The sequence below is a fragment of the Falco punctatus genome (assembly GCF_963210335.1).
Source record: "Falco punctatus genome assembly, chromosome: 3".
Classification (NCBI taxonomy): domain Eukaryota; kingdom Metazoa; phylum Chordata; class Aves; order Falconiformes; family Falconidae; genus Falco; species Falco punctatus.
In genome coordinates this window covers 49,892,846-49,915,702 of record NC_137582.1, presented here as the reverse complement: position 1 = coordinate 49,915,702, position 22,857 = coordinate 49,892,846, and the positions used below count along the sequence as shown (strand labels likewise).

The 22,857-nt window shown below is 34.1% G+C and overlaps 1 protein-coding gene across 12 annotated transcripts in view; it reads left to right on the top strand.

Moving 5' to 3' along the window:
• Nucleotides 1–22,857, top strand: part of SNTG1 (syntrophin gamma 1) — a 372,531-nt gene that overhangs the window by 197,465 nt on the left and 152,209 nt on the right. For 11 of the 12 annotated variants that reach the window (XR_013927241.1, XM_080381499.1, XM_080381498.1 and 8 more), the window contains 4 exons: nt 2,706–2,762; nt 9,777–9,834; nt 12,482–12,525; nt 12,633–12,674. Coding sequence is in view for 11 of the 12 variants with exons in the window: in XM_080381499.1 (XP_080237625.1) it covers nt 2,706–2,762; nt 9,777–9,834; nt 12,482–12,525; nt 12,633–12,674 (201 nt within the window). In the remaining variant the exon portion in view is untranslated. Of the gene's footprint in view, nt 1–2,705; nt 2,763–9,776; nt 9,835–12,481; nt 12,526–12,632; nt 12,675–20,447; nt 20,584–22,857 lie in introns of all 12 variants that reach the window. The other variant, XM_080381497.1, reaches the window with a different exon arrangement.

Sequence of the window (22,857 nt, the reverse complement as noted above, 5' to 3'; positions counted from 1 at the left end):
TTGAACTAAGTAGCTTTTCATAAGATTCATGTTTTATTTTGTAAACTTGGAGATGAATTGCTTTTGGAATTTGCAAAGCCATTGCAAATTCAATCATAGAACACTACCTTGTGCAAATAGAGGTAAAAGCAAAACAGTAAAATGTTAATAGATTAATCTACAGCTGACACAGATCTTTAGTTAGATTTTATTTTAAGCAGATCATTGGAATCAATGGAGCAGCACTGTGACATAGAACAGCATAAATGGTCAATGAGGATACTTCGAGCACTTCTTTGCTGGTACAAAATGTGTTGCATTCCAGAGTTGTTGCCATATTTTATTAATGAATAGTTATAAAGCATTTTAAGAACTTTAAGTTATTAGACCAGTGAAAAGTATTTTATTATTTTATCGTTAATTTGAAATGCTAAAGGCATCAGAACAATATAATTTGCTTCAGTTTGCTAGTCAAACCTCTTTACTGTATTAACCATTATATTAAAAATTTTATTTCACATTAAAATATAGCACTTTGCAGAAAAGGTTTATTTGATTCACCTTGGTTGAAGATGGCACTGAAAATGAAGCTTGATTTGGAGTTTTTGTGAGTCATATTCAAAAAGTCACATGCAAGTCATGCAAGTCCCAAAGAAAAATTTACTCAAATAAAAGAGATTTCTGCCAAAGCATTTTAAAACTGGTATCTACCATTACAATGCTTATTCAAGTTACTTTGAAACTCTAAAGGGGAGGGTTCATCTTTCCAAAGTTAAATTTGACATCCTGACTCTATACTCAATGGAGGACATATATGAAGACGATTATTGCCTAACTTGGGCATGTGCTTTGACTTACCTGGATTGAATGTATTTATTTTTCTTTACTGATTACAGGAGAAAACACCCCTTGACCAGTGACTCAGTTTTAGATTAACTGTGGTCGGATGAGTCCTATCACTTTATTTCTGAACTTCTGGGTTAAAAAAGAGGAGCTAATCAGAGCTGGGGTCTGATCCTAAGCCAAAATTATGGTTTGTGAAATGTGTGATGCTTCTGACAGTTCTGGAAAAGCTGTTTCACTATACTGTTCATATGAACTTTGCAGTCACAGACTAGGAGATTATTGATGGTTTACTACTTGTATGTAATTCTGATTTGTATTTTTAAAGATAAGTAATTGCATGTTTGTAATTGTTAGCTATCATTCTGTGAATAATACGTAAGTCTTTACACTTAAGATACACCGAAGTATTTTTTTCATGCATTTCAAATGTAAAACAAATTAAATAAATTAAAATGTTTGGCCATTTAAGAACAAAATTATACACCACTTTCTTTGATCAAACATTTACAAGTGTTAGCCAAATAAATAAATAGAAAGTCTTATTTTCAACAATCAATTTTGTCTTGCCATCCAAAACTAACTAGTTTACGCTTGCTCTTTCTGCAGTTGTGAAATTCATATTTGTCAAAAGTGTGAAAAAGGCAACTGGATTTTCCCCCCAAATTCAGCAATATCAGTTTTCCAAAACTCTTTTGTGGGCAGCCCCAGATCCTTTCTTTTCCTTTCTGTATATGTAAGGAGGAAAAAAAAATAGCTCTGTACATATTTAATTGTCTCTGTCACTGGTATGTGTCTGGTGAGAGGCTTATTCAAATCTGACTGACGCTGGCAGCCTATGCTGGTTGTACTGAAATATATGAATATATATATACATATATATATACACACACACACACACACACATATATATATATATGTATTTAAAATATATATGCAGAATTATGCTATGCAATACATACATAATGAAATGAGTATAAAATCAGCACACATGTAGAGGACATTAAAAACTCTCTATATTCCATCTATTTGTATCTGGACATATGGTATATCTGATACTAAGTTGGGGTTTTTGCCAATAACCAAATTGACTAATTCTAAGTGGTCTTTGACAATAAAGTCAAAAAGACAATAGGAAAAAAAATAAGTATTTTTTGTAAATATTCATATCTAAGACAGACTCTAGTCTATGGCCCTTAAAGAACAAATTTTAGGATAAGCAATAAAAGGAAAAAAAATGTGCTACTTTAAATAATTGTCTATAACAACACCAAATAAATCATTGGTTATGATTTTTAAACCATAGCCTTGAGGTCAACAGTGGCTCTGTTTGTATTAGCTTTTCAATTTGGATCAGGACTGTGCTTTGATATGAATTTCTGGATCATGTACACTTAATCACGCTTTGGTTCACATCACTGAGTGGTCTTGGAGTACACAAGTTGAATTCCTGTTGGATGAAACTAAATTGGAAAATGTGCTGCAGGACTGCAGTTTATGTACTTCAGCATGTAGTGCTCAATCTGCATATGGGACTAATTTAGGACTAATTGTGATTAAGACCTCTGAAATGCATGTGTTGTGCAATAAGTGTTACACTGTATAGTTCTGTTCTTACTACATTGCAGTACTTGCTAGTATGGTATGAATTGAAAAAAGTAATTTTTGTCTGAGACAGGAACTCTGCTTTTCTTCATGACTTTGTCTTTTTCCTCTGCCACATGGATTTCATGGGGTTTTCATGTTCAGGAACTTGCAAGTTTATTACAACAAGAAAAATCAATGTTGGATGGAAGCACAAAAAACAGTTATTAAATTGTGAATATAGATGTTATGGCAGAAAACATTAAATCTAAAATAAATTGCTTTATTTTTTTTTCCAGGAAAGAACAGTAACAATTAGAAGACAGACTGTGGGAGGATTTGGATTAAGTATAAAGGTAGGATGGCTTTTTTTGTCTGTTTTTCCATATAACATAAAAAGTGTCTTTGTACATAATTAATGTTACTTTTAATGAGGGCAAACTATATTTTAGAGGACTAGAAACAAGAGAATGAACATGTTCTAGGATGTTAGATACTGTCACAGTAGGCAACCAGCAACTACGCTGCCCTATGGAATGGGAGGCAATGGAAAGATCATTCCTGTAAGATTCAAGCTGAGCAAATCTGTAATAAGATTTCAAGTGAGAGTTGAAAAGTGCTTGCAACTGTGCAGACTGTACTTTTGTTCAACAGCACTCTAATTTAAGTGGTTATTAATGAATGCTAAATTACAGTGGCAGGCACATGGAACAGCCAATAAGTTCATCATCAATTCTCCTGCAAAGAACATCACATTAATTCACTGCAATTCATTAGTAGGACAGAAAGTGTTAGTTGTTTATTTTGCTGTAAATCAAGCAAAGGCAACAATTTATCATGTTACCATAATTTTGCTTTCTTCAGTAAGATTTAAGAACATATTTAACTGTAGGTGATGTTTTTTGATAGAGGGAGAGATGAGGAAAGGAAGAAAGGGTTAATATTTTTTGTCATTATAACCTGTGATTTTGAAAACCTTACCTTAACTTTGAATCCCAGCGCAGACAACACAACACTAATTTTATCTTCTAAACAGCAGTCCTTGGTCTTAATATAGCGATGGAAAAAATGAAGTGTACTTCACATGAATGCAAAGAGGCTTAAATTATGTATATAAAGTGAAAGTATACACTTTCCTGCAAACATCTGTGAGTACTGACCTTATAAGAAGTGACTCAGAAGAGGGATTAATGTGCACTTGTGTTGTCATTGATAAGAATATTGCTGAATAGAAATACTACTTCCTAAAATATGTCTTGGTACACTTGCTCTTATCTTGTTCACCCACTAAAGACCTCTATTCAAGGGAAACTAATTGCTATTTTCTGGCCAAAGTTTCTCATGAGTTCAGTCAACAGCACACAACTTCTTTACCTCCAATATCATTATAGGTTACAGTTCACTGAATAACGATAAATGCATATCAGTGTAAAATCAAGTATATGGTTGAAAGAGGTTTTATTTAGCTGGTGCTGAGAAATTACTGGTTACATTAAGGACTTATGATGTTTGGAGAGTAAATCTCATCAAGAGTCACTAAAATTTGTTTTTTAGTTGTACATTACAATGGGTTATCTTTTAGAATTAAAATTGCTGACAAGCTCAAGATCACATTATTTAAGTATCAGGTACATTGTATAAAATTAAGTATCGTTCAGAAATATAAATAAAATAGTGAATGTGCAATGGTTTTTCTTAAACTTTTAGAGCAAGATAAACTTTTAGAGCAAGATATGCATTGTTCTGAGAGAAAATTGTTGGAATTAGCAAAAGTATTTAGAAGTGCCAAAACAGATTGTGAATTCAGTCTAGGAGGGAATTTATCTTTTTTTTTTTTTTTAATTATTATTTCTTTAATGGGATCCTGTTTCAATTAAAAAAAAAATAAGAGAAAAAAAGCTATATCAACTGTATCAGAAGCAACTGCAATAGAATTTACCAAAAAAAAAAAAAAAAAAAAAAAAGGCTTTAAATTAATTTATTTAAGATATTTTCTGGGCTTATTTTATTCGTAGATAATTTTATCAAAATTAATCTAAGTAGTTGAAAGGTAAAGCTACATAAATTCAGGAATGAATAGACAATTTCTTTTAATTTTTTATTAACTCATAACCAGGTTGTGGAATCCCTTCAACAGATGTCATTAAATAAAAAAAAAGAGATGTATTTCAACAAAGGAAATTCAGACTTACTGGAATGATGCATATTAGATAATAAAAACAATAGAGCAATTAGAAATCTATGTCTGGGATATTCTGTTTTGTATCAAGCAGTGTGATTTTTTTTCAGTGATTTATTTTTTAAAATCAATGGATATTGGACCTCTTTTGCTAGATCCCTTTGTAAGTAATCCTACTTTCTCAAAAAGAAAGAATGACAAGCAATTGGGTAGCCAACACAATCTAAAACAAATAATTGTTCAATATAATATGCTATTATCATTTTAAACTAGTAGTAGGAAACAATTTAGAACTGGAACTTAATGCTTTTTGTAGTTTTGCAGGCTTTCTGAAGACCTACTGAAATAGATTTTTTTAGGTATACCAGGAAGTGTCAATGTCAGTTTGAAATATTATGAAAAGTGCCAGTTTTCTGTTTTAAATGGTGTATTCAATCATGATGTACTTCCTTTTGCAGTTGAATAATATTTTGTTACTTTCTTTTGTTCTGTAAGATTCCTGAACTTTAATAAAGGACTTATATTTATTATTATTTTTAAATAGAAAAGTTATTATTTTGTGATAGTGCCTTAAAGTAGAGGTCTACAAGTCACCCTGTAGGAATGAGGAGGACTGAGGCCTTTTTTCCTCCTGGTTTCAGTAACTGTCTCCCACAACCCCATGTACTACAGTAGTTTCTCTTTTCTTGCTACTCCCATGTTATTTTAATAGGGGGGTTTATCTGAGGACTTACTCTCTGGCAGTGGTGTATGTCAGAGAATGCAGTTTATCTGAGCTGTGAGTTATAGCAGTACAGTGACTAATGACCCTTACTTTAAAATATTTGATTGTGCTTTGATACGAATTTGTCTAGTTTTGGCATGCAGCTCTAGGGCATTAACATGCCTTTTGTTTGCTAACTTAAACACTCATTTGCTATCAGAAATTTCACATGATCAAGTCACTTCTTAACTTTAGTGAATTTTGGAAGTGTCTTATCGCACCTTAAGTATTCTCAACCCTTGGATTTTTTTTTTTTTTTTCCCTGAAGAGCCAAAGGTCAAAATATTAATAATTCCAAAATGAAACTCTGTAGTTATCTTTTGGTAACTTGGCTATGGGGGCAAGTCTCATCTTTTGTGTTATAACCTGAGTGCTCCAACTATATTCGTAAAAATCAGCAACTCAGCTAACTGCTTAAAAGAATCTGCCCATGAGATTGATTTTTACACAAGATTTGAATTTAAGCCCTTTAAAAAAGCTTATAATACAGTTTTTGAAGGTTTGAATGATCAAAAAACCCAGCTGTTTTGTATTTTTCTGTACTTCATTTTACTGGTTAATGGTAAAAGTGTGATTGAATTTGAAGTAGAACCGCGCTGTTTTACGCTCTTCAGAAGGAATTATTTTTTAATTTCTGAAGCCTCTTTAGAACCTTCACTAATAAACCTCTGTGTGTGAAGGATCAGCCATCGAGTTAGATGTAGAAATTGACACATAGCGTAGTATTTCAGTCATTTATCATATCTCTGACAAGTCTGAGATGCAGAAACAAGAAGCTTCTAAGTGTAAGACAACATCATGTTTCTCAATAATAATGTATTCTTGTGGAAACAGGCAATGTAAATTTATAGTTCATTAAATAAAGTTTGCAGTGACAGTCTTCCTTCTGGCTACCAGGACTCTGTACAGTGCCATTTTCCTGCCTCTGTTTTGACCCTTCTTTTAAAATGATGAGCAGCATTGAAGATCTGCTGAGATTTGGTTTGACTCAATCAAAATATCTCTAAAGTAAGCACGTGCACCTGATCTGCTCGCATTTATATACATATTTAGATGATTCTCTTCCTCTTCATTCATTCTGGGATATTTTTTATAAACATATATATATTGTTTCTAATTGAAACAATAAAAAAAAAATAAACAGGCAGAAAGCTTTAATTAAAAGATGAATCATCTAGCTTTTAATTTAAAAATATATTTTTTTCATCTTTAAAGGCCTGAGTACTACCAGAAGTCGGTGTTAAATGTAGTTCGGAAGTGGTGGTTTGGTTCCAGCTATGCTACACTATCGAAAACAAAATTTTAGACGTGCCAATTAACATTGGCACATTATTCTCTGTGCTGTTTAATTCCTAACAGGATTACTGGCACAGTTTTGGCTTACACCAACTAGTATTCTCTAAGGCAGTCTGAACACAGTTCAGAGCTTTACATGGACTGCTTCCAATAAGCAACATGTATGAAGTCACCCTTCTTCAGCTGGGAAGATACTTTATCCTCATATCCATAAGCCATATTGTGCCACTAGACCTTAAAGCTATGGAATAAATGTTGCCTTTTAGTATTAAATAAAAATGTCCCCTACATTGCCTAACTCTGAGGATGCTAAAGTCCAACAATTGCTCTATTTTTTACAGATTTTCTCTGCTTGGAAAAACAAATTCATAATTTTCATACTATATTTGGAGCCAAACTCAAAAGCAGCATTTGTCAATTGAAGTTACTAGTTTGAATTGCCCTATTTTTCTGTGACTAAAACTTCAGAAAAAAAAACCCAAACACCAACACCCTTATACATAAAAACTGAGATTAGAAACAATCTTTAGGGCTGTATCATCCACCACTTTGAAAGGAGGTGTGGGTGACCTCCCACCAGTAACGGCCAACATCCAGGACAGTGAGCTTCAAACAGCTGCTAATGATTACAGCTTCCTCTGACTTTTCTTAGCAGGACCACCTCTGCAGGTGGGCACTTACCTTTATTCTGGGCTCATCCTTGCCTGCTTAAGGAAAAATGACAAAGAAAATTTGCATTACAGAGATCAGTGTTAGATTTTAGTAGAGGTCTGAGCCTTTAAGGCTGCAACATCATTACTTGACAAATTTTTGTTCCCTCCTTTGGTCTGAGGTTATAACTACATGTCCACACTAGAGGGAGGGAAAAATTAAAACAATGGAAAAGTGGCCTCTGTTCCCAGAAGTTTCTTCAGTAAAGTATCACCTGAGCCTATAAAACCAGTATTTCAATACAGATACACTTTTTTCTTCTACAGCCTAGAGAATCAAGTATGGAGGATGCAGGATGCAAGCCTGCAGTTTTGATCTGAAGTAATATTCAACGAAATGTTGCAGAATATATATAGCTTTTTTAGTTTGCTGCAAATGGCTAAAGATGACTGGATATAGATATGTGGTCACCTATTTTCTCTTTCCCATTTTGAATTTTTGTTTCTTAGAGTAGCAGGCAACATCTCCTATGACTAAATTAAAAGGAATCCTTCATACTGGCCAGACTGGGATTCAATGAGAGGAGATAATTTTCCTCAGTACGAAGGAACAAGAACTATTCAGGTTATTACTGAATACTTCTTCAAATCTGCAGTGTAAAGGGACTTAGGTAGATACAGTGAGTGAGAGAGGAATAATCACGTTTTGTGTGTTGCAGGCTGGCTTAGTAATAACAGTAATCTCCCTCTTTACTGGAGAGCTGAGTCTAAGCAGAGGGGGAGGCCATTTTACTGAGAAAAAATGACCTATGTTAGCTATGCTGAGCTTTAAACCCTACGCTGCTGTGCTGAGCTTCAAATATCCTGCATAGTGCAATATCTGTGTAACACTGGAGATTTACGAAGGGACTGACACAATTATTTTTCTGTTTGTTTGAAAAATCTGGAAGAAATTAAATATGCATGTGACTTAATCTGGAGGGTGTAGGTTAAGTCTTATAAATTTAGTGATCTTGAAGTGATTACCTTAAGTGAAGCCAGCTTTTACTGTTGCTATTCCTCTGGTGAAAACCATTGAAAAGGTAGTCAACGAGTTATAATGCAACAATTTATTTAGTCTGAAAACACCTCTAAGCCTGACTGAAATGAAGGTAACCTCATGGTCTTTGCAGAGTAAATGCTCAGTCCATGCTACAAATATCAGTGTATTCTGTGCTTGTCAGTCTCATCTTGTGCAATGCCAAGAAAACTTTTCTTGTAGACATATAATTGTTGTAATATGACCAAGATCCCTATTAACTCAGTGCTTTTAGGACCATTGCAATGATAGCCATTAGCATGAGGAACTTTAATCATATTTAAAATTATATGGTTTCACAGGAAATTCATCTTTATTCCATGACAGAAATAGCTGTTGAGTGCAGGAGTCTGTTCAGTTTCAAACAATTGTTTTGAAGAAATGCATGAAGAAGGGATATATACTGTTCCTTAGACCATCAAAATACCAATGCCAGTCCTTTCCACACCTCAACACTCGATGCCTGGACCTAAGAAAGCCATTCTTTCCAAAGAGAAATCTGGCTGCTAAAGAGAAGAGTAAGCAAACCCTTAATCATGATTCCTAGGAAAAATAACAGTGTGGCAGACTGTCATTTCTGATGGTCTAAATTTGTACAGGTTACATTCAGGCTTACACTTTGATGCTCTCTGCAGAAGAAAAATATTTGTGTGTCTGTATATTTCCCTTTCTCTTCCTTTGAGTTTCCTTTTTATTTAAGGTTTCTTTTTAATACTTTATTCTTAAGCACCATGAACTTTTCCAGTCCCAACAGTATAAATTGAATGAAGCAACAGCATTGAATTGCTGTTGAATTGTTGAATTACCATCCAGCTTTCCTTTATTTCTCCCCATATATTGAACACCTATGTTTCCATTTCTTAATGGTTTTTTTTTCTGTTTCTTCCTACTTACCCCACTGCTTTGCTCACTCTTTGTGCTTGTGTGACAGAGACAGAAACAAATAAAGGCTGCTTTTGAGATGAGAAGTCCAAACTTGCTTTTCTTAGGCTTTTATTTACCTGTTTCTTGCCAGCATGAAAACTAAGTGGTCACAGTGTGGCTGCCATTGTAGTGTGATGGCCGTTTTGCTTTTGCAGAACACGATTTCAGGCATTAAGCTCTCCAGAATTCACAGAAACTGATGTCCTTTTTCTTCAAGACTTGTAGAGTTTTAAACAACATTCAATTCACTTCCTGAGCTGATGATGGCAACTGAGAACTTCTTTATCAGAGGTGATAAGGAATTAATACCTATCAAAAATTTAAACTAAAAGAAAAAAACAACTAAAAAAGAGGAAATGCTGAATCATAGTTATTTTCTCAGTCTTTCTGAAAACTGCAGTTAGACAAGGCATATAATATTATTTTAAGCCAAAAGATATTTCCAGTGACTGATGATATTGCCATTTATTATTTTTTCAGGGTGGAGCAGAACATAATATTCCAGTGGTCATTTCTAAGATTTCCAAAGAACAAAGAGGTGGGTGTCAGATTAGTATACCATGTTTTGACATGCTCCTTAAAGCAAGATGCAGTACAGCTTGAGATTCTTTAAGAAATGCTAACCAAACGTTACTGGTTTACCATTTCTCCCTACATGTCATTGTGATCTCTCTCTTCCCCAGAAATCTTCTCTGAAAAAGTACAGATTTTATGTTGGAATACTTTGTTTAACAGACTTTGTCATTTATTTTTTTTTTAAGAAACAGTTCTTGTAAAGCATTATTTTTAAGAAGAGAAAAAAGAAAATATTTAATGAATGAAAATGTTTAACAACTTTAACAAAAGCTAATGATTTTTGTTATTGCCAGAAAGGTATAGCAGATCAAATATTTGGCCGTTAAAGCATGGTAACACCGGAAGAGAATACATGTTTTTTTATACTGGTTAGTACAGTAGTACTCAGGTGTGGGTAATGGCAAAACCGTGGTAACACCCCTATGTTATTTCAGCATTAGATGCTGTGCTGTGTAAGCCTTTGCAGCAATTCATACATAGCAAAACTGGTACTGCGTAAGGTCTTAAGCATACTTATTTTTAATACAAGCAGAGCTGTTGCTGAAATCTCTGCATTGTTTTTAACTGCCAATGTTTTGAAATTATTGGAATGATACATGCTAGGAAGATGGATAATGGTTAAACAACTCATGATGTGCACAATGAGGAGAGAGGAAGGCTGTGAATCAGTATTGGTACAGTGTATTTAATAACTTTGTTATGTTTGTGTATATTTATGTACATTTGTGTAAGGTCAGAAGCATAAACTTGGAAGCATTTCCCTCCATCTGTAATGCAATAATTCTAGGATGCTGCTTCTGCACTATTAAAATGTGGTAGCATAAAAAAAATAAATATTGTATTCACCCACACAGATAGAGGTACAGGGGAATCAGCATACTGAGAACTGAAAACCAACCCTGAAAGGTAGATGTGAAAGTTGCATGTAAGGAGGCTACAGAATAGCATGCAATGAGCCCCTAAGGAAGACTATAAGGTTAACCTTAAGAAGTTATACTTGTGACTCCATTCTTTTCAGTATACATATAAGTATGTAATACATAACAATGTGGCGTATATTACCTACACTAGCTATTAAAATGCTATTAAGCACTGCAGGAAAAATAAGAACGGTAGACTTGTATTTAATTGAGCACACAAAAGTACAAACCATTTCCCTTTATTTTTGTTATTTTCCCTTTATTTTGTTGGGGTTTTTTGCTGCGGTAGCTGATGCATTTTTTCTAACCTCAATATCTAGCTGATATATAATCGCCATTATTACTTTCAATAAAAATTGTGCTGATTTAAGCTAGTTGTGGGGGACATCTGCTGTGTAGGAGACTGCTCTTCTGTGGTATAAAAAGTGTCATACCATGTGTCTGTACTAGGGAACTTTAATACAGAAAATTATATTTGACCCAAAGCCTGTACCTCAAAACTCGTGCCCTCCTCCCAGTTGCCTCCAGCTCTTTCTTTGGACTTCTAAACAAAAATGTGACATTTGAGGCAATTCTTAAAACCAGTGATGCACATAAGGTGATTAGGCTAGCACATTATATATGTAGTCATATATTAAATGTTAGTATGTGCAAGCCCAGCATCTGAAGAAGAACATTGAGATATGCAGTTATTTTAGAAAAAATAATAAATAAATAAATCAGAATGTCTATCCACCAATAATTTAAGCATCATTTATTACATACAGCTAATAAGACCAGTCCTTCAAACACGTACTTCAGTGTCATAATGTATGTCCACATTGATTCGAGTTTTACAACTCACGTAAATAAGTTAAGTTCATGGATCAAGTCCTATTCTAGTATTTTCTAGATGGTATCTTCTCTGACATTTTGGAATACTATAGATAAATGATTCCATTTAATATGTTAAAATTCCTTAGTTCTCAGGGGTTATTTATTTCTTTAAAGACACTTAAATAATCTTTGTTGCATTTCTTTATGTGTCTTTTTAAAGTATATTTGCATTTGACAGCTCTGTAAAACAACACAGTATTTAAAACTTGCAACTGTGTAATTAGATTTTGTAAATTCCCTTGTGTTGTATAGGGTAGAGCTTTGTTTTAAAAATCAAATTCAGTTTGGCTGGTGATTTTGTACAGTATAGTGATAGTCTAGCTCTTCAGGATATAAAGTATTACCCAGCATAAATCCTCCACTGAGTTTATCAAAGATGCAGCATCTTTGTTAAAAGCTTACAAGTTAAGTTTGCCATTCATAAGTAGCTCTGGAGTCTCCATGTTGCTTTTTCTTTAGAGTTTGTAAGAAACAATCTCTCATGGGCCAATAGGACCTAATCCTACTGTCATTTTCTGTTCAGAAAAAAAAAAGCCTGCAGGGTGCTAGTGACTGGTGGAAGATGTTTCATAGTCTTGTACTTGTGCTCAGTGGACTTTTTCATTATAACATTGATAATGCCAATGTTTGGGTATTAAAAAAAAATAATAATAACCAAATAATTTGTTTGGAAATTGTATGTCGGCGTTTTTTATTAGATTCTTGTGTAAACTTTTTAAAGGTTGTGTAAAAACAAATTAAATAAAAATACATGTACACGAAATGTAGGATGTTTTGTGCAAAATGAGTGAAAAATATGCTTTCTGTTTTCAGCGGAGCTCTCAGGTTTGCTCTTTATAGGAGATGCAATTCTACAGGTAAGTACAATTACAAGTTCTTTGATTTATATTTTCCTAGAAAAGTGAAATGAAATCTATACTTATGAAATGTAGAGTAAGTCTTCTTTTTGTCTTTTTAATAACAGATTAATGGAATTAATGTGAGGAAATGCAGGCATGAAGAAGTGGTGAGCTTTTCTGTTTTCTAGTCTACTTTTTGTCTTTTGTAGTTATTGAGATGATACTGTACACTGGTAGCAAAGCACTGGTATCAATTGTATTATAGTTATTCCTAAACAAATATGGGTGTACCTTCTAGCATGGCAAGCAACTAAGATCTTAGTGCAATCTCTTCTTCATAACTTTGTTTTAATTGCTTTTCTCAGATAGGCTTTTCTATATTAAAAGTGATTATTTTATTATGCAGATTTTAGCTGTACATGCTCCAACATTTCTTCTACTGCCTTATAGCTATCAAGTTTCAGCATTGCTACACCTTTCTGCCTGTGTGAGGTCAATTTAATATCAAAAGCTGTAATTTGCACTATGTTGGAAATTTGTAGTTTGGTTAGAGTCTTGCTTTAAAATTGAAACAAAAGTCTTCCTCTGCCTTTCATTCTCTGGATGTTACGTATGAGGGTGTTCTTCAGTTAAGCTGTTGTCAGTGCAGGTTTTTAAATAACAGCATATCAAGGATATTCCTTCTAGAGAAGCCATGTGTATTTGAGAGCTCGATAGTAGGCCATTCCCTTGGTAAGTCAGCTTTGCTAAAAGTATCATGTACTTTTGTTATATTTGACTTTTTCACTCTTCTGAAGTACTTTCAGGAGTAGGAAACCCTGTACTCCAGAAAAGAATGCCAGAAATCATATTACCAAAGAAATTATCTTTAAGTCCTGTGTAGCTCTATAAATTTTGCCTGTATTTTAAAAATAATGTAGTAATGTTGTATTTGAAAGTTTACTTTTCTAAATCTTACTTTGCCATTTCAAAGGCACTCTATATTTTATACAGCATTCTGTCACATGCCAGATCATCAAATGCATGCCATTCAGGGATAGAAAGCAAGAATTAATAAAGATTTAAGTTCTGATGAACAAGTTAGTGCAGGCTGAAGTATTAGATCACTGCACTGTTCCTCAGAATGCTTTTATGCACTGGTTTTGTGTTTCAAGTTTGTGCTGCAAATTGTGCTTTGTTCTGCAGAGCCTTCATCATGCTACCTCCCATATACACAGGCTAATAGTTGTATTTATGGTACTTCTAAGCTTTGGATGTGCAACAGTGAGCAGATTTTCATCTTTTATAAGCTTACTGGAGTTGTTTGGTTTAACATGATTAATATGGTAAATCTGTCAATGGGATTTAAATAGGTTGTTAGAATTTTAAGACATGACCAAAAGATAGTACTAAAGGTACAGACCTGCATACTCAAAGGCATATTGAAAACTGGTAAGAATTAGCAGGGTTTTTTTTTTCTTTTTCTGAGACAATCTCTTAACCATTATAATTATACATAAATCTGTGGGCTATTTGTGATCAGGTTTAAACATTTTCATGGAAAAAAAGATAATTTGGAAAAGCCAAAAGGTGCAGATTGACACAGAGTAACAAGTGTCATCATGTTAAATTTTGGTTTATACCTTGTTATACCTCCAACATAATCTGCTTCTCAAATTACTTACAGGTAATTCTCTCTGAATTAAAAAAATAAAAAACCGGTTTATCTTACCAGTTTTGAATGTGCATTCATATATGTGCCAGTATTTTAGGAACTTAAGATAAATTTTAAATTAAATATTTATTCTAACTAAGAATAATTCTTAAGAAGTAATATTAAATATTGAGCAATATTTAAATGAGATAAAATCTTCATATGACATTTTATAACGTAAATTATGCAGAGGAGTTATAAATATAAAATATAGAATAAATGTAAAAAAAAAAGTAAATGAACTAATAATATATTCTTTCAAACTATATATATGTTATATATTTCTAGAGTAAATTTGTTGTAAAGCCTGCTATAGTAATGGTATATACAGTTATGCATTGTGCAGTATTCTGCAAGTTTAGACATAGCCCTGAGTAAAGGGCAAGTACATCAGCTGGTCTGCCCGCAGGAGGTATAGGTGGAATTTTGTCTGCAGCATGACTTTTGCACTTTGAGTTGTTTTAGCACTTCTCTCTTGCAGGTTCTTTATCAAATACAGGATCTGTAGCTCTAATCTCAAGGTAATAGAAAAAAAATGGGAAGTGTATGGAGCACAGTTGCTCACAGCAGGGAGTTGAACAGTAGTGGAAACTTAATTTTCAATGCTTGTTGCATCTAGGTGCTTGTCAAATGGCTGTGCAAGGTACAGAAGCTCAGAGCTTTGTTTCTGATTTTTTGGTAACTTAGACTTAGCAAGTATCATATTGTGTGAGAAAATATTAATGTTTTGGGTTGTGTTAATGTTTCAGAAAATATTCATAGTAAAGCAGTGTGGATTTTTTTTTTTCATTGTGTAAATTTGAAGATACCCATAGCTAAAAATCAGACTTGTATCTGCAGTGGGCAACCTATGAGTGTTCATTCTTTTTGTAGTTCCAATACTTCTTGCTGCTTGCAGAAACATTTTGAGCTTATACCATGTCTTTGTAGCTGCAATGAAAAGACTTGTGGCATAATCACTGCAGCCTATTGTATTACACTGATGATTAGTTGGCCCTGGTATTTCACTGTGCTTTACTGATAACTGTACTATGCATATAAAATCATTTGAATTTCAAAATTAAGTAGTTTAATCAAATCTGTGCTATCTTTCATAGTAGGGTGACTCTTTCCCCTGTATATGGTGAACTTGGTTGGCTTAAGGCTTGTGGGCACTCCTTAGTTATCTTTATTGTCTTCCATTAGTTATTAGATCTGGTTCTAGAGCATTCAGTGATGCACAAATCCTGTTACCCAAGAAATATACTATAATCTGAAGCCTGAAACTGACAAATAGATATGTAGATATGTAGGTAGGCAGATAGATGAGATAGGTAGGTAGGTAGGTAGGTAGATGGATGGATGGATGGATGGATGGATGGATAGATAGATAGATAAGACTTTCATAAGACTGGATAGGTACGTTTAGTCAATTCTTAGTGTAGCTTACTGGAGGCCTCTGCACAGTCCCTTTCTGTTTGTTTAGTTTTTGGTTTTATTTTTACCTTTAGGTGAGCCACGTAATTTTGAACTTAGTTTTCTGCTTGTAGAAGATGAGAATATTATTCATATCATGAAAGCACATTATGAGTTTCTATCAAAGGCTGAATGTCAGCTTGTTTTTTGTCTTGGGTTGTAAAGACTCCCATCTGAGTATAGCATAACATTGCTTCAGTTTAGTTCTCTCCTATGTTAAAATAAATACATGCTTTCTGTGGTGAAGTATCAGCATGGGAGGAGGTTGAGGGAAAAAAAAATCTAGCAATTCTCTTAAAAAATATATCTCAACATCATGCTGTCAATTTGAATCCAAAATTGCAGTATAAACTTGAATATAGAGTTAAAGAGAATTCATTATATCTGATAGTTTTAATTTACATGGATTTATGCTCTTTCTAATCTGAATTTATTAATTACTCAATTTCCAGTAGACTCTCCTTTATGTTTTATAACAAGACTTTTTAAAGGCTGAAGTTACTATTACGCATAAACAGACCTACAAGCTTAAGCTCCTGTCTGATCAATATGGTCCGACAATGCATAACTTTTCAATCCCCATCCCTAGTCTTTTAAGGGCTCACAATGGATATGATTATTCATAAGGCTAGAAACTAATATATTTGTAGTCTGGAAACTAATGTATCTGTAGCCCTTACCTCTATTTATTGTCAGACATAAAACAAAGGTAGGCTCTCATCAACATAATACTGTTTTTGTAGCACATATGGACATTTTTTGTCATTCAGGGTCTAGCTACTGTATCTCTAAAAATGGACAGAATTTTTGGAGAGTTGAAAGGTCTTGCTGTGAGCTACTTCTCCTGAACTACTACTGAGTAGCTCAGAGTAGGACATACAAGTCATCTCAGTTGCATACTAACAAAACCCTTGTGTTGGATCAGCTGCTCTTACTGTTGCCAAGGTTATGGTGTACCAAAACATCTGGAGTCCACAAAGGAGGAATAATTTCAGACAAATTAATGCTAATATGTTAAAAATTATGTCTTTGATCTTAATGTTGTGAATAAAGCATCTCAGGTAGTACCAACAACTATGTTTACATATCACTGGGGTTTCTTTGGATTTTAGCATCTGTTTTTCCCTTAAGGAGATAAAAATAGAATTAAATTATTATGGTTATGAAATATTTTTTTTATTTCTTGTATTTGGGGAAAATTCAGGGAATATTTCTAATTAAAAGTGGTAGTTCTTATGTGCTTGTTAACATGACATTCATGCTTTCCTTGAAAAGCAACAGGAAAAGCTCATGTAGAGTAGGTAGGTGTCAAGACAGCATAGATATTTATACTTTGGTGGATATTATGTAGAGTAGATAGATATCAAGACAGAATAGATATTTAGATTTTGGTGGATTTTATGTAGAGCTAGCTATGATATGTAGCACTCTGTTTCAATTCAGTCATCAGCTGCATTTTGCATCATGTATCTTTTTCCAGCAGAATGACCTGACATGGGATGTCTATGTGTGTACATAAAGAATCACTGTCAAAGGTATTAGCAAAAGTGGTTTTAATATGAATTTGTAAAAGTTTGATGGCAAGGTTCACTCTATTACTTACTACATGGAAGAAACATTCAAAGGAAAATTGAATTAGAATCAAGTTAAAAGTATGCACAGAGACCAGAGAGGCAAAAGGGTAAGGAAGACACTGCTGTTGAGTCATGAGGTTCAGAGTGGTCACCCTTGCTTTCTAAACTCCTGGTGGAGCTTAGGTCCAATCTTAGTCTCAGATTTAGACAGTGGTTTATGTCTGATTAGATTTTCTATACACAGTTTATAATAATTAATACTGAGTGTCAATTTCATTCGTATTAATGCAGCATGCTATCAGTCATTTACTGAGGTTCTGTTGCAGGTAAGGGGGCCTCTCCACCTTGGGTAAAGAAAGGTCTCTTAGTCTCAAGTAAGGAATCTCGAACTTTTGAGAGGTTTTCCAGCTCAAAGGGACATCACTGCCATGTGGCCACGCTGCCTGGCAGGGCGAGCTCAAAGGCAGCTTGCTTAGGCTGTCATATTTATGGTGTAAAGTAGTTGGCTCACAGTCAAATTGCAAACAATGGGAAATGTATGCATGAGACTCCTTGTACACGCAACTTTGTTCCTTCGTAAATGAGTCTTGGAAAAAACACCCACTATTCACATGGTAATTGCATGAATATTGTTCCAAGCCCACATGCACTGATGCTTACTGGGTCACTCTGTTCCTTTGTGGGTTTCATGGAGGAGTTCTTGGCCCAGCTCAGGCCAAGCCTGAGCTCAGGCCTTTACCTCCTTTGGAGCCTGTACCAAACTATTTCTAGTTTGGTTAAGGGATTGAATGCATCTGTCACAACGTGCACTGTATTATATCTTTTGCTTCCCCCTTTTCTCTGCATTCATAGCAGGGCTGTAACTGTGCTAGCTCTCCATGACTCATATATGTTACATAAAACTGACAGTATAGGGATTGTAGTTGCTTAACTGCAATTGTGTGCAGCTGATGAAACTCTTATTCTGACTTTTTTGTTTGTTTGTTTTAAAACTGTTTTCATTCAAACTGATTTTTAAACCCCGTTCTGAATAGATTTGGTAATGTTTTTCCTAAATGTTTTTAAGCAGAAGAACAAGCATATTGTATTTGTAATACAGGACTGGAAACCAAATGATCTGAAATCTCACTCCATCTTGATTTTGCAGATGTGTCTTTTGGTAGATTACGGTTTATATTGTTTTTTTTCCTTAACTGTGAAACAGAGACCTAGACTATTAACAAGTTTAGCTCACCGAATTGTATGATGTACTTCAGAATTTTAGAAGATTTCTACATTAATGTTGTGCTGTTTAGTGATAGTGATAACAGCAACCTGCAAATACAGATTACCGCCTTGTCATATTATGAGACAGAGATTCAGTACTGTATAAGTCATAGCACATCCATTTACTCCTTTCCTTTCTAGACTGAATGGCAACTTTAAATATTGAAGCTGCATAGTCACTGATTCTAAGAGAAGACCATAATCAATCTGCAGGTTGTAACGTTTAAATTTAAAAGTCAAACGTAAACTTTTTGGAAATCTAGTATTTCCTTTATAAGAAGAGACAAAGTTGTTACTTTTCCATACAGCTGCTGTTTTCTGTTTGAGACTTGGGTAATAAAAAAAGTGCTAGTATCACCTTAGTCAACCTGGTCAATTAATGAAAATGTATGCTATTGAACCTATTTATTGTTCATGAAATTTGGAGGTAATAATAATCTCTCAAGTATTTCAGCATTGATTTGAAGTAAGTGTCCATCAAGTGAAAAAGAGCTTAGCAGGTGTAAATAGTTTACTGTGTTTTTCCTGTGTAGTGGAAATTAATTGGATTAGGATATATCCTGGAACAGTATTCTTAACATATATTCAGCTAGTTTTCTAATCTGTTTTTAGCTATGGCTTTTTAGTGCTTAAAAACTTATTTTTTGTGCCAAACTCAGGCTTGGATTTATTCAAGCACTATGATGTTAAACTTTTAAAATATGTTAATGTGTTGCTTGGCTTCCTAATTTATATTTTCATTTCTTTTTCTCAAGATACCTGTAGATATGTTAGTAATTTTATTAAGATTTCATCTTTTAAAAACTACTCATCAGTAATACAGAGTTTTAATAGAGGGGAGTAGAATGTGCCTGCATGACTAATACCAAGTCTGTATGATTGATAGTGTTATTTCCTTATTACATAGCTACGGCCCTCAAACCAAAATCCATTAAAGTTTAGTGGGACGGAGTGGAAGATTGCATCACCAGTTGTGGTGCAACATCCTTCAAATATCTCCCATTGTTTCTGTTGTTTACATTGATATTTTACTTTACAGTCTTTACAGACTTGGGTTTCGTTACTTCCTTAGGATGCAAAGAGAAATATTTTCATGTTTGTTTGTACATGTGTGTGTTTTACCCTCCAGAAGACTTCCTGAAGGTTTCATTCTGCACAGTATTTTTCAGTTGAGGAGCTATACTCAGTTTGACTTTGGTACAGGGGTTCAATTTTTTGCAGCTCGCTCTGTGGTAGAGCGCCAGAGTCCCAATTATTTTAAATCTGTTTCTTTGTGGTTTATATTTGAAAAAGCGTAGCCCACTTTAGTGAAGTGTTTGATTTTTTTTGTTTTCCTTTGACTAACTACTCCATAATAGTCTAGTGAGACTAGACAAGAATAACATAAAGCCTCCAAAGCCTCTAAAAGGCAGAAAAAATAAACATACACAAAACACTCCAATTTAATGTAGGAAAAAATAAACCTTCTATAAGCATGGAAATTATCGTCCCTGGTCATTGTTAAAAAAAAAAATTATTTACGCATAAGGACTAGAAAATACTGACTGACTGGCAACACCTGTGTTTTCTTTAAACAGGTAACAACCATAGACTGAAAATAAATGTTCACCTCTAAAAGCCAATCTCTGTATTTCTTATGGCTTGACTTGGGCCCAAGAGAGCACATTGGACAAAACAGAGCATGTGTACTTATTTAGCTAGGCAGAAGGAGTCATAAATAAGAGGTGTGCTTAAAGAAGTGCAAATGTGCACACACATAGAGTCTTCTGACATTTTCCCAGCAGTTCTAATACCTGATTTAACTCTTCAGAATTGTCTGTAAAATTAGATGGGTGCCAGGAAGAAGCTTTTTATTTAGAGGTTATCTAACACCTGTACATACTTTTAGGACTTTTTTTTTCTTTTTCTTTTTTTTTTTTTTCCCTCTACAATGGGTCTTTGTCTTTTGACAGTTTGTTCGGTGGAGGAGGAAGAGGAAAGGAGAATGGACTCTATATATTTTTCAATATTATCCAGTGTTGGACTGTTCCAGCCAAATACATGGAGGTTCCCAGATGGCCCACCCCATACTTCTCAACCACTAGTATGGTACAGTATGGTACTGGTGTTTTGGTATCTGTTTGTCAGCGCTGGGCCTATTTCTAGATGTATACTTTTTTTGATTTGGCCCTGATAGTACTGGTGTCTTCCAACAAGTTCAGTTTGGTACTAGCTGGTTCCCTGTTAGCTGTTTTGCAAGACTGTGGCCAGTAAAACAGCTTGCAGTAGCAAGAGGTTCACAGATCGTAATAAAAGCTTCGGTGCAGGTGTGGTTACAGAGGGAAGAAACTCTTCACTAAAAATTACAAAGGTTACCTGTTCTTTAAATTTTAGTGCAGAGACCTGCACCAGTTGTTGCCTCCCTGTGTTGTTAGTTCTTTTCTGAGCAAAATGGGGAATAGTCACTGGTAAGACTGAAACAGCATTACCAGGATAATGCCCTTGTCAAGCCAGTACTGATTCAGCATATTTCAAAGGTTCTAATTATGCTGTCCTGTTAAAAGGAAACTCCTAAGGCAATGCTCTACATCAAAAAACTCCTTTATTTTAGCATGTTGGTGTGCAGTAGAAAATACTGAGGATATTTCTAGGTCCCCTTAAATACTAAAATGCCTTCTTTTCTTACACTGATTATATTCTAAGTATAATGTATCATGATAAACAGACATGTTTCACACAGTCTTCACCATATCTTAGCCATGTTAAGAAGGTTTTGACATCTTGCATTCAGTCATATTTACATGAACAACCTAATGTAAAACACATTTAAAATCCTCTGTGTGCTTTAGGTTATAATGTATTATTTCTGAATCACTGATTGCAGAGAGAAGTGTTGGGGAGAGCTAGCATTTACCATAGTGAATGCTAACAGATAAAATACTTTTTTAAACATCTTTCACCCTGAAAGATTACAAGGTTTTACAGACTATAAAACATCTTTCAATGAATCAATAAGTGAGGTTTTACAGTAAAATGAATCACTTGCCTGACAATGGCAACAAAACCAAATCCGTGTCACAAAGTATTATTTTTTTTTTTTAATTAAAACACCGGGTGCTTTGGAATTTGGCTGTATTAAAACATATAAATTGTTACTTTTGCTGCTGTGACTACAGCTTTTAATATCCCAGAAGGTATCAAACCCAGAATCTTTATATCTCAACAGGAAAATGTTATCCAAATGTGCGTGTGCTTTTTTTGAATCATCTTTCTGTATAGATGTTCCTTAGATAGCTTTGAATTACATACCATCAGCAGCACTGTTTTGCCTATTTTCTGAGGTTTTGTAGAAACTGACAACACAAAGACAACTGTAAAACCAGAATTATTAACTTTTGAGGGGCTAGACTTTCTAAAAGTGAAGCCTGTAGTTTGTGCAATCATTTGTGATAGTCTGACATATTCATCTAGCAGCAATGTAACAGAATTTTACATTTTTGTTTTTGTTTTCTTTTGTTGTTGATGTTGCAATTTTTGCTTCAGAAAACACATCCACTCTATATAACAGTCTATAAATTATTTTTGTTATAAGATTTTATAGTCTCAAATGGTAATTGACTGCTGGCAAGAATGAATTTCCATGGGGTTATTGCATAATTAGAAAAATAAGAAAAGGTAAAATAAGGGTTGCAATCGGATAAGTAGCCTGATCAGTTTGGATTAATATATCAGATTTATGCTTAACTTTGAAAGTTATGAAGACCTCATGCTATAAACTGGTTAAACCTGCAATTCAGCATATTTTCATCATTAGGCTGAAATACAAATTAGGGTTTTTTACTTCTTTGGAATTATATGTCAATCTCTTTCCAAAATATCTGTAAATATCTTCCAGTTAATTGATATGCAGTGTGAGTACCCCTAAACTCAGTTTTGGCCAAGACCCTTAAAATTTAGATGCTGATGAAAATGATCCTAAAAATGCAGAGGCAATATTATTTGTTAAAACCTAATTTTACAGGATAACTGTGTTGCATCCTAGTGCAGCAAAATATGTATATATATTTACCTAAAAGTATGAATTTAAATATTTTACTAAATTGGGGACTTTTTTTTTTTTTGGCAAATACTTACAAAGAACAAAGACACTTTCTCAACTCTGGCTAGATGCAATGCAATTATTCTGCAGCAGAAAGGCTGCATTAAATGTCATGAAAGTATCATCTTATGCTTTTTCCAGCTGAAAACTTTTACCACTGAGCAAATTCCCAGAAATACTAAAATATCTCTCTCGGAGATTAGATCCTGAGCTGCCAAGAAGCTCAGAAGAGGTAACTGCATATATTGATCCAAAATGTTACTTCAAATACAAATTTGTCCAAG